Consider the following 12,200-nt stretch of genomic DNA (forward strand, 5'->3'; position numbering starts at 1 on the left):
TGACTGCACTTGCCCCCGGAGCCCCAGGTCAGAACAGACCTGGTCTCCCACTTTCAGGTCACAGGGCCACTTTGCATGATTTCTGGAAGCAGAAAGTGTAGATGGTCTAGGGAAGTGCCAGGCAGACGCCTCGGGCTCCCTGCCCGACCACCCGCTACTGCCTTTCCTCACTCTGAGGTCATTTCTCTCCTGGACCCCTTCCTCCTCTAACCAGCCCAGCACTCTCCTGGGGTCCCTGAGCCTCTGACCCTGCCAGCATTGTCCAGCACCTTCTTGGTTATGATGGGGAGTTTAGGCAGACAGCCCAGAGCCCTGGGGGCCAGACTCTATCCCGGAGGACTAACGGGCCCCAGTGCCCTGTCACAGGGCCTTGGGCCCACAGCAGCATTTGAAAGTTTACTAAAATGCTCCTTCAGGTCACCCACCTTCTCAGTCAGGCCTTCCCTGGTCACTTTATCTACTTTATCTGAAGTAGGCATTTTTAATTTTAATTAATTTTTTTGAGACAAGGTCTTGCTATGTCACCCAGGTTGGAGTGCAGTGGCATGATCATAGCTCACTGCAGCCTGGACCTCCCTGGCTCGTGATCCTCCTGTCTCAGCCTCCTGAGTAGCTGGGACAACAGGTGAGCGCCACCACGCCTGGCTAATTTTTTTTCCTTCCCTCCCTCCCTCCCTCCCTCCCTCCTTTCCTTCCTTCCTTCCTTCCCTCCCTCCCTCCCTCCCCCGCCCCCTTCTTTCTTTTTCTTTTTTCTTTTTTTTTTTAAGCTTTTACTATGTGCCCAGGCTGGTCTTGAACTCCTGGGCTCAAGTGATCCTCCCGCCTTGGCCTCCCAAAGCGTTGGGATTACAGGTGTAAGCCACTACGCCTAGAAGGCGTTTTTAACTTGGCTCCATAGAATTGAACGAGCCTGAAAACTGGGATAGGAAAAAATTACAACTGTATTGTCCCTAACCTCTAACTGAAATTTAGCATCACTCTCAAGCATGAGCGTAGGCAACAAACCACAGAGGTATTATCAGCCGTACCTGTGACCTTGTCACCAACAGACGTCACAGATACTTACATATCACATTACAGTTGCTGCAGATTTCTCTAAATATCTTTTATGCTTGTCACAACTTCAAAATCATGGTCATCATTAGACCCAATGTTAGATCTTATTTAATACACTGAACAAAACAGTACATTTACCACAATTTTTAAAGTATTTTGCTATGTTTTAATAGAATTGGTTTCCATTGTAATACTGTGCATTTGATTTTATACCTTAGAAAAATCATTATTCTGAGAAAGGTGTGTGGGCTTCACCAGATATCAGAGGGGCCCATAGGAAAACAAAAACAAAAACAAAAACAAAGGGCTAAGCAGCTCCACCTGAAGTACCACAGGCCCTGCTACTCCCTTTCTCTATTCCCTGCACCTGCTGGAATGTTCTCACGATGCGTATGCTTCTAATAATCCATCTACTCATTTTGTCTCCTTCTACTAGATTATAAGCTCCCCAAGGGCCCCAGTTTCTGTCTTGTTCATGCGGTGTCTCCAGCCCCTAGGACAGCATCTGGCACATAGTAGGTGCTCAACAACATTTGTTAAATAAATTAAGGGCGGAGATAATGGCTCCCATTTTGCAGATGAGGACACTGAGGCTCAGAGAGGAGCAGTGAGTTGAGCAGGTCACACAGTATCCAGGCAGGACTCAGAAAAGTCAGAATGTGCCGGAGCCTGCCCCTCCACACAGGTACTAAGAGAAGTGAGAAGCCCCCACTCCCACCAGGTAACAAACCACATGCCACCCCTGAGGTCACCAGCACTTCTCAGCCACTTCCACCAGCTTCTGAACCTGTCACCACCTCTGCCCAAGTACAAAGGAGAGGAGTGTGGGGCCTAAGAGGAGGAGTGAGAGGGAGGGGCAGGCGTCGGGACCTCAGGAGACAGGGAGCCTAGGGAGCAGGGGTGGGAGAAAGCTGTCGCCCTGAGTGCCCCTCAGCTCCCCTGGCCCTGCCCAGCTCTCTCTCTGCCCGGCAGCGGCAAACCCATCCATCCCTCTCTCTCAGCGTCTAGATATAACTCCGTGCAGGAGCCCTGGGCAAACCTGCAATCTGTCAGGAGCCCAGGAAGTGTAAACCCAGGCTCTCCGAAGGCTGGCCCTGGTTGCAAGGGAGAAGTCTCAGTCTCGGAAATGGGTTTCCTTTAGGGCTCCAGAAACTCCTCCAGGACCCACCATGAACCAACCAGGGTGGCAGCGTGGCCTCAGGCAAGTCCTTGAGCCTCTCTGCCTGGGTTCCTATGTGTAGAAGGTCTCCGCCCCACCCACAGGAGCTTCATGGGCGGGGGAGGGGACGGGTCTGTCTCAGGGGACCTTGGGGTTTTCTCAACCTCAGCCAAGAAGCCATCCATCTCTCCCCCAACCAGTGGTTTCCCTCAGCCTGCACCAGCACACCGCACCCCGAATCTCCGTGGACATACGGTTGCTTTTTAACTAGTTGATCACAGCTCAGGAGACCATGTGCTTTTCATTTTCACCTAGGCCAGTGGCCGCCTGCTAGAGGGGCATTTTTGGGATTTGCAGTGGCGTGTGGTCACCACAGTGCTGGGGTGGCACTGCCAGCATTAGGGGTGGGGTGTGTGTATGTGGTGGGGTACGCCAGCACCCAGCACTGCCCAGGGTGGTGAAGATTCATTCTTCCTAGGAGGGAAAAACTTGCTTATAAAAGTCCTCTGGCTGGGAGCGGTGGCTCATGCCTGTAATCCCAACACTTTGAGAGGCTGAGGCGGGAGGATCGCTTGAGTCCAGGAGTTCAAGACCAGCCTGAGCAACACAGTGAAGAACACCCCCATCTCTACAAAAAATAATTTTAAAAAATCAGCTGAGCGTGGTGGCGCATGCCCATAGTCCCAGCTATTCAGGTGGGAGGACTGCTTGAGACCAGGAGGTTGAGGCTGCAGTTATCGCACCACTGCACCCCAGCCTGGGTGACAGAGCGAGACCTTGTCCCAAAAAAAAGTAAAAGAAAAAAATTCTCTGAGTCATGAACCTAATTCAGTTTTACATAAAGTAAGGGATTTTTTTGGGGTACTTTTAATATCTACTGAATTTTCCAGAAGGAAAGACAGTTCTTTTTTCTTTTTCTTTTTAAATTTTGTTCCGCGCTTTGCCAAGAGTTGTTGACAACTTCAGAAAGTCATGGTATTGGCCAGGCCAGGTTCAGATTGAGTTCTGCCACCCTGCCTGTTCCCTCTGCTGTGGGCTTCTGTGTAGAGGGCATTCGTCCACCTCATGCAGTCCTCTGGCCTCAACATTTACATATTCAAATCAGGGTTTTATTATAAACTACTTTTCCTTTTCTTCTCCATCATAGCTATGGAATAACGTAGTTTGCAACTGCATGTCAATAGGGAGGTTACATTATTTACAAATTTCAATGTAGAATAGTAAGGTTTGATACAAAATATATATTGTAAGATAGACTCCTTGCGTCTGGCAGGGCAGGGACCTCGGCCCTAATCACTGCAGGAGACAGCGATGACCTGGTTTTCTTCCCTTCCTTTTCTTGGTTCACACCTTCAGCCCTATCGTAAGAGCTCTGTGGTGTTACTGGGTGCATGTCTTTCATGGAAAGCCATCTTCCTGGAATTCAGACAGAATGTAGAACTTGTTTCTGAGGAAACAAGCAGAGGTTTCCACCAGACTTCTCAGTTCTGGCAGAAGTCAGAGAGCCAGGCAAGGGTTCTGGGTCCCAACCCCAGACCTTAAGTCCAAAGTGTCCCATCTCCTAAAGTGGCCCAGATTGTCACTGTCAACCGCTGACTGTTCTCTCAGGTGGGAATTTCCCAGTTGGCAGGATGGGCACTGCAGATGTGTGTCTGCATGCCAGCGGACCCGGCACCCTCCTTCCTCCCTGCCAACCGCCTCCACCTCTCCCACTCAGCAGCTCACACCTTCTGGGTTTCCCCCACCCCCGCCCAAACCACACAGTAATCAGAGAATCAGTGGCTGTCACCACTCAAAGGGACCTCAAAGTCCTCCTCCAGTCCCAAGCATTTGAAGTAACAAAATCTCTAACATGTATCCAGCTCTCAGTATGCGCCAGCTGATACACTTGTATCAATTTCTCTAACCTTCCCAAAATCTCATGAGGTAGGTATGACTATCATCCCCATCTCACAGCTGAGGAAACTGAGGCACAGACTGGTTAAGTCATTTGCCCAACGTCATCCAGCAAGTCATTAGCAGAGCTGGGACTCAAATACAGGGTGCCCGATACTAGAATGCAGGCTCTCAAAGACCTCGAGCCTCTGAAGGCTGAACGCCTCAGCCACAGTTCCTCAGACATCGGAACTCCTCCTCAGATCACTTCCTGCCTCCCAGGACCACTGAGACTGGTTACGGACCACTGAGAGGAGATGGATGAGAGAATGGTTTATAAACTCAGCCTCTTGCATCTCCCAGAGCCACAATCCCACCCTCAGCCATTCCTGCTACAAGGGTAAGCTCCCAACCAACGCTTTGGAAACCCGTTTCCCTCCCTGCAGGCCTGGGGAGCGGGGCTCAAAGTCTGTGGGTATGAAAACCACTAAAAAAAGTCATTCTCAGTGTGCAGAACGGCCAGACAAGGTCTTGGTAACTCAGAAAATCGTCGTCTCTTCTCTTTATCTCACCTCCCAGGAGAGGGAGTGGGAAGGAAGAATCAAGTTCCTGATGCCTTGTTGGGCTCCCCGATCGACAGCACCTTCTGCCTGCCTCGAAACAGGCAGCAGCTATAGTGCCCCTGACACGCACCTGGGCTAGCAGACCTGGCCACTGCCCCGCAGTCAACAGAGCCGTCAGCCTTGTCTGCCACCGACCAGGGACCAGTGACTCTCCTCTCAGGGCTGGGATTAAGTTGCAAAGGGTTTGAGAGATTGTGGATGACAAAAGGGACTTGGAGACTAATTAGGAGCAGCAATGAAAGCTTAATTCATAAAAGGAAACATTTTCCATCCATCAACCTGCAACCAGTTAGGGGCACCGTTTGAAAGAAATCTGTGCGTGGGGAAGGGAGCCAACAGGAACAGGAAATGTTTGAAAGAATGTAAACTATTTCAGTTTCATAAAAAGTAACAAGTAAACAGTTATTACATGCAAATAATGTCCTGGTTTTAATTAATGCTGAAAAGTCAAAATATGGTTGACATTTGTATGTATACATTGAATGACTGGAAAGGAAAAAAATGGTGCCCAGCTGCCTGTTTCAGAGCGGGACTAGCGGCTCAGAAGGAACTAGAACCTTGAGAAGGTCCTCTTTATTGGTGATGAAAAGCACGGTTCTGCTTCAGCCTGCGTGGAGTTGGGGAGCAGAGGGAACCCGGCTTACTTCTTAACAAAGCTGGAGGCGGGCCTGATGCTTGGGAAGGGCGACTCCCACGTCTCCTGGTCTTAAAGGGCCAGTGGACCCTCAGGCCTGCATTCCACAGGGGCAGGGTTTCTAGGACTTTCCCACCCAGGAGTTAAGTGATGATGGGTTTCAGGTCCCAGAAGCCTCCCATTCAACAGCCCCCCACCCCTGTCCCGCCTTCCTTCTACTGCCCAAGGTCGGTCAGACAGGCAGGGTGGCACACCAGCCTTGACTCTGGGGCAGGAGATGGCAGCCTTCGAGCTGTGCTTTCCAACATTCAGTTGCATTAGCTTCCATTCCAGACCACCTAGGGCTCAAAGGGGCTGGGAAGCTGGGTCTGGGAGACCACAGCTGGAGAGACAGAGCCTGAGGTGTGGGGGAGATTCTGCCCCCTATGGAGAGGGTGGCTGGGGTGCTTGGGCCCCACCAACCAGGCACTTGTCCTGCAACCGCCTTGCTGAAAGACCTATAAGCTCCCTTTTTGAGCCTGCTAATCCACCATTTCGTGCCAGCATTTTTTGTGAGACCAGGTGTGCTTAACCAGGAAAGAGGCGGTGGCATGAACGGTTTCAGGAGTTGGTAAACCCTAGAAACTGGGAGAAAACTATGTCTTTTTCTGGCGAGAGACTATAACTTTCCTCACCCCCTCAAAGCGATCTGTAACGTCCTACAGGATTACAAATTGCTGTTTTTAGACAGCTGCGTCTAGGGACCTGTTTTTCGGGATTCTAAGGCCCCTCTTTCAACCTCCTTCCCTGTTGTCTCTGCCATTGCCAATGCTGAACTGGCGAGGCCTCCCTTCCACTTACCTCGCCCACTGCGGCCCACAAAGCGAAGGTCGTTGAACCTGGCCACCTGGTTCTTCATGACGGCCGAGGCGTTGCGCAGCTCAGCGGAGTAGTTCTCGTCATTGCCTGCCATCACGGTCACCACGGTGCCATCTGGCACGTCCCCCAGTGCCACCACCTGAAGACATGGGGCAGGGGGGATGCAGGGGGACAGCTTAGAAAGGAAGAGGGAGCCCAGGGAAAGGAAGGGAGGGGCTGGGCTGGGCAGCTCCCCTAGGTCCCAGGCGCACTGCGTATTTCTCCAATGCAGGGTGGAGAAGAGGCTTAAAAACAATAAAGACCTTCCCTCAAATATCACAAAAACAAGAAGATGGAATCTCAGACTTCCACACCAAAATCCTAGATCAACTGCTTACATAAACCGTGTCCCAAGAAATCATCCGTTCAGTGAAATCTCAGCCAGAGCTGTGAAATCAGCTCAGTCACTATGATGTGGGGTGCAGTTCCCCTGTCGTCTTCGGCTGCAGCGCAAGAGGAATCAACATGCTCCTAGCAACTAAGTCTCCAAGCGAAAAAGAGTATCAACAATAATAACAACAGGGCTGCTACCCCCACTCAATGTATGCAAGAGCTGTTTAGGGCATGAAATTTGGCCCTGAAGTGTGGACGAGGACCAGTTTATTGGCCTCTGCAGAGCCTAAATTCGTTATGCAGAGAAAATGCAGAATGCAAAACTCACTGGTGTTTTGAAAAAGGTCACCCAGAAAACCCCTTTAAAGTGAGAGGGGGTCTTTTGATAATGGAAGGATGCACCTGCTGGGAACTGCAGGATGGGGGTGGCGATGTCCTCCTAAACACCATCTCCCCCAAGTCCCCCACCCCCAGGAGCACGGAGAGGCAGATGCCTTTTGAAAAACAATCAGACTTTAAACACAGCCACAACCATTTAAACGTGGCCGCCGCGTGCAGGGACTGGGGATCCATATGGTAAAAATTTCAAGGAGAAAATGTTTGGGATCTGATTAAAAAGGCCAGATTTCCTGTCAACATCCTGTCTTCTTTTAATTTCAAAGACTCCTTTTAAGCTCCAAGTGACAGTAAAACCTCCGATCTGACGATCTGACGATTAAAGTCACACGGGCCTCCCCCACTCCCGGGGAGATTTCCCCCACTGGTATTTTAAGATGTCACCCGAGAGACCTCAAAGAGCCACTCATCCTTTTTTTCCAATTTGGAGTCGTCTTAATGGGAGCAGGGACGGCCTCAGCTGCCAGCGGTCGCCGCTTCCAGCCACCTCGGGCAGCACCACCCCCAGCCGCCGGCCCTTCCTGCCCTGCCCTTTTCTCACGGCAGCTGTGAGAGGTTTAGGGGAAAACCGAGGCGTTTTCGTTTCATCTCGCTGCCCCCTTAAAAAATGAAAATGAAACAGTCGTCTACTCCCTGGCATAAAGAAAAAGGTCCTCTAAATGGCTGGGGGCTGCCAGAGTTAGGGGTCCCCCAATCTCAACCCGCCATTCAGGACGCAGAATATCCCCCAGCAAACGTCTGGAGAGCAGTGCCCCGATCCCGGCCTAGCGCCGTCCCGTAAAATTTCGGAAGCCCGAGGGTGTGAGCAGGAAGCGTCTGAGAAGCGGCGCGGGAGGAGGGGTGCTGGCGGCGGAGGGTAGGCCCTTTCACCGTTCGCACCCCACCCGCGGTGTCCTTGCCCCGGTCCCGGGATCCTCTTCTCCGTTACCCGCAGGGCTGTATCTGAGCGATCCGGTTGGGGGGGGGGCAAAACCCCATCCGCCCATTTCCGCACCAACGTCTCTACGCAGGGCGCCCTAAAACCCAGGTGGAGCGGGGCAACCCCCTTAAAAGTCATCCGTGCAGGGCGCATCCAAAACGGAACGCCGATGTCCCCAAGCCGAGTGCGCAGCGAGACAGAACCGGGTGCCCAGGTGTCGCCGCGGCGTCTGGGGCACCTCCCCTCCCCACTGCTCCGGAGGCTCTGGCTCCCGCAGCTTGGACGCCCGGAGCCCCAGGGCCGGGGCCCTCCCGCCCCGGGTCCCGCACTCACCTTGAAGGCGACAGGCAGTGTCTTGTTGCAGCGCCAGTGCGAGGGCAGCACCGAGCAGAGGAAGTTGGGGCTGTCGGTGCGCACGAGCTCGCCCGCGTGGTCCGCCAGCACGTCCACCATCGAGCGCACCTCGGGCCGGGCGCGCCCTCCGGGCCCCACGGCTGCCTGCGCGCTGAGCGCGCCGCTGTTCTCGCCCATCTTGCCGCCGCCGCCGCAGGGGAAGGCCGTGGAGGGAGGTGTGAAGCGGCGGCTGGTGCTTGGGTCTACAGGAATACGCATAACAGCGGCCGTCAGGGCGCCGGGCGGGCGGCGACGGCGCGGCTTCCCCCGGGGGCGGCCGGCGCGGACGCCTCCTCGGCCGCCGCTGCCGCGAGAAGCGGGAAAGCAGAAGCGGAGGGGCCCGGGCCTCAGGGCGCAGGGGGCGGCGCCCGGCCACTACTCGCCAGGGCCCGCCCGCTGCGAGGCCTCGCTAGCCCGACGGCCGTCCGCAGCCTGCCCGGCTAGTCCCGCATCCCCGGCGCGCGGCACCGCGTGCGGCCGCCCCTCGCGGCTGTTCCGGCTGCCTGGGCCGCGGCGGGGCCCGCGCGGGGCTGTGCCGCCGCCGCCGCCGCCTCCCACCCGAAGCTCGCCCGCGGCCGCCCCGACTCCGCGGCCGCAGCCCCAGAACAAATCCTCTAGAATCAAGTGGCGGGGCCGTGGCCGCCCGCGCAGGGTTAGTACCCCCGGGGCCCGCGGGGCGGGGCCGGCCCGAGCGACGCGTCGCACAGCCAATCGGCGGAGCCCCCATCGCGGGCACCTCGGTGGCGTTCGCGGGGAGGAACGGGGCCTGCCGGAGGCCGCCCAACGGGGAGGGGCGGAAGGCGCCACCCCGCGGAGGAGGCCCCCGTGCCACAGCCCAGGGCCCCCGAGAGCTCTGGGAGCCCGGGGCAGATGCTAGAAATTTGCTTAGAACGTCCGGGTCCCACAGAAGGCGCCCTTGTCGCCCTCTCCCGGGTCGCATCTCCCTGACGCTGGGGCGCAACCCCTTCGCTCCTCCTCCCCGCTGGCCGCGGCCGGGCTTCCCCAGCTCTTGCTGCTTCGGGCCTGTGACTTCTGCAACCCCGGGCTGGGGGCCGCGGGAGCCCAGGGCCGGTGACACCGCACTGGGAGCCGCCCCAAAGAGGTTACTCACCTCCCTCCTCCCGCAAATTACTCTGACCCAAGAGCCTCCAACCCACATGGGATTTTTGTGCGCCGTCCACGCCCGGCCGGCGGCCTCTGCCGCTCCCAGCCCTGCGCGGCTTTGGTCCCAGCCTCGGTGGCCCCTGTGCCAAACCGAGGACAGGCGGAAGGGAGTCTCCCAGGGACCCTAAGTAGCCTGGGGCCAACAACCCCTTTCCTCTCTACTCTCCCCTCAAAACAAGTTTCAGGATCTCGCAGGCCTCGCGGCGTCGTTCTTCGTTGTGGCGGCCTGTGGCTCTTTGAAAAACACGACGAGGCCTGCAAAATGCGTTTTCCCGATTTTTTTCCTTTACGCATGTAACTACGGTCCTGCATCGTGAAACACTACGCGCGTCGGCGACAAAAGAAAAACTGAGCAGTGGCTGCAAAGCTAAGGGCCCCGGCTTTCAGAGGAGAGAATTTTCTTTCTCCATGCGTGTGGAAAGTGGCCTCCGCGGATCCAATCCCACCTCTTGGGCTCGTGCGCTCTGGCTGCGCTGCAGGGACCGCTGACAGTTTCGCCAAGGCATTGCCTGCCCTCCTGGCTCCGCGTCCCCGCTCCCACTCCCAGCCGCGTGGCCCAACCTCTCCCGGGCTTCACTGCAAACAACCCCTTCCTCTCCCGCCTCTTAAGTCAGTCGAGCAGGCCTAGGGGACGGCTACAGCTGGGAGGGCAACGGGAAAGATCAAGCCCCAATCATTCCGAATTATCGCCCCAGATCCCTCCCTAGACTCTGGGGAACGAACGCGTGCTGAGCCTCCCCGCCGCTTTGGAGACTGGGCTATATTTTCGTTGCCTCCGGCTCTCGACAGGTGCAAAACAGTCAATTCCAAGCCTCGGAAGCAAAGAAGCTTAGGATTCGACGGTGGCCGCAAGATCTCATCACGGATCTGACCCCTGCCCAGCGTGCGCCATTTCGTCGTCGCTAAACGAAATCAAGCCCCTCGTGCGCTCAAGGGGTGAAGGACTCTGGCCTCACCCCGACCGTCGGAAGAGCTGGCCTCTGCCCCGCTCGAGACCTCATATCACGCCCTCAGGCCATTTCGAAAGCAAGAACGGCAAAGGTCCCTTACTGAACCTTGTAAGAGAGCCTGCGCCTGGCAGTTGTCGATTGCGGACCCAGGCCCGCGCGCCCTCGGACGCGCTGGCACGAGCAGCAGAACTAGAGGAAAGCGAGCGATCCAGCCTGGGCGCTCCCATCTCCAGGAACGTCTCCGGGAAGGCCCAGCGCGTCGTGGCCAGGTAGGGCCCGGGCCGGGGGCGGGCAACACGTGCTGCCCTGGAGCGGTTGCGGGACCATGACCCGCAGTTTCAGGTGGTGGTAAATTCCATTTGTCGAGTGGTTTGGGTTTGCACCGTGCCCTTTGCTTGTCCCTCCGCCTGATTTCTCCCTCTCCCCTTACGGCGGGTTCACAGACGGGTTCCCAGAGAGTGGGGGACTCTTGTGAGCCCTGGCACCTGGCGCAGGGCCCGGCACGGCTCCGGCCCTCCGTAGAGCGCTGGCTCTCCATGGGCACCAGATGCAAGGTACTGGGGGGCGGGGTGCAGGCCCTTGCGTCCGCAGACCAAGGTCGCCCGGCCGCCTGGCAGGCACGGTGGCGGGAGCTGCCGCTAGTTGGCGCCCGCACCCTGCCAGCCGCGGAGGTGCGGGCCCGGCCAGGCTAAAGATGCGCGCCAGCTGCGGCCCCGGGTGCAGGCGCGGTGGCCACGCCCCAAGAAGGTGCCCTTTCCTTGCCACCAATGCGGCCAGGTCTCTGACAAACCGATGGCTGTGTGTCAAACCAAGGCCACCTTCCTCACCTCTGATGAGACGGACGCCTTCCGCCTTCGCGTTTTCAGGCACCGGGGAGAAGACCCACAGAACAGGCTAGCTTGTTCCCAATTTCCACCGATCACCAACCTGCTTCCTCCCCATCCCGGACCGACAAACTTTGTCGTCTGTTTGATGGGAGGGAGAGCTCCCACTCCCCCACCTGGGGCATGCAGACACCCTCGCCCTTCCCCAGCTGGCATCCCCAGCTGGCATGGAGGTCTTTTCTCCCTCTTCCATCAGATCGATGGACAAACAGCCCAGTTTCTCTCCAGTGGTCCCCACCTAAGAGCATCCTAAGTTGTCCACAGCAGGGCTAGGAAGCGGAAGGTCAGGACACTCCCCTCCCCTACCTTGACTTAGAGCTGGGGAAACCCAGAACCCATCCCAGGAAGGGGATTCGTCTTCCTCCAGCATTTAGGAGTGCACTCTAAGTGCGTTCTTGGCAGTGAGGGTGCCGGCTTCCCAGGGCAGGCATGATTCATGGGGACTCTGTGGCGCCTGGGCAGGGATCCCCAGGTATACCAGACAAGGGGCAGGTGTGCCCTGGGAAGCTGCCTAAGAGGTCCACGGGCTGTGGAAGGAGCCAGGGTCCACAGTCCATCTGCCTGAGCGTGTCTTCTTCCCTCGCCCGCAGCTCTCTAGGCAGAGTTGCCTAAGCCTCTCTGAGCCTCGTTTCTTTCATCTGTAAAGTGGGGGCACTCATAGTGGCCCCCATAGAATTGTGTGTAAAGTGCTTAGCACAGGCCTGGCACATAGAGGGTGCTCCAGCCATGGGGAGCCATCACTGTCATTATGAAAAAATAAGACCTGTCAATCCTTGCTGGGGGCCTTTGAACCACCCCTCCCCTCTCTGGGCCTCACACCTCCATCTGTGAAACGTCCAGTTCTCACGTTCAAAGCTTGCCAGGACTCCAAGCCAGTCCATGCTGTCCTGACCCCTCGATTCGCCCAGGGGCTGCCT

The 12,200-nt window shown here is 56.5% G+C and overlaps 1 protein-coding gene across 2 annotated transcripts in view; it reads right to left on the minus strand.

Moving 5' to 3' along the window:
- Window positions 1-12,200, minus strand: part of RUNX3 (runt related transcription factor 3) — a 63,689-nt gene that overhangs the window by 20,156 nt on the left and 31,333 nt on the right. For both annotated transcript variants that reach the window (XM_025389211.1, XM_025389204.1), the window contains exons 3-4: window positions 8,226-8,488; window positions 6,188-6,344 (exon numbers count right to left, since the gene is read on the minus strand). In XM_025389211.1, the coding sequence (XP_025244996.1) occupies window positions 6,188-6,344; window positions 8,226-8,488 (420 nt within the window). The remainder of the gene's footprint in view (window positions 1-6,187; window positions 6,345-8,225; window positions 8,489-12,200) is intronic.

This window comes from Theropithecus gelada, chromosome 1, assembly GCF_003255815.1.
Source record: "Theropithecus gelada isolate Dixy chromosome 1, Tgel_1.0, whole genome shotgun sequence".
Classification (NCBI taxonomy): Eukaryota; Metazoa; Chordata; class Mammalia; order Primates; family Cercopithecidae; genus Theropithecus; species Theropithecus gelada.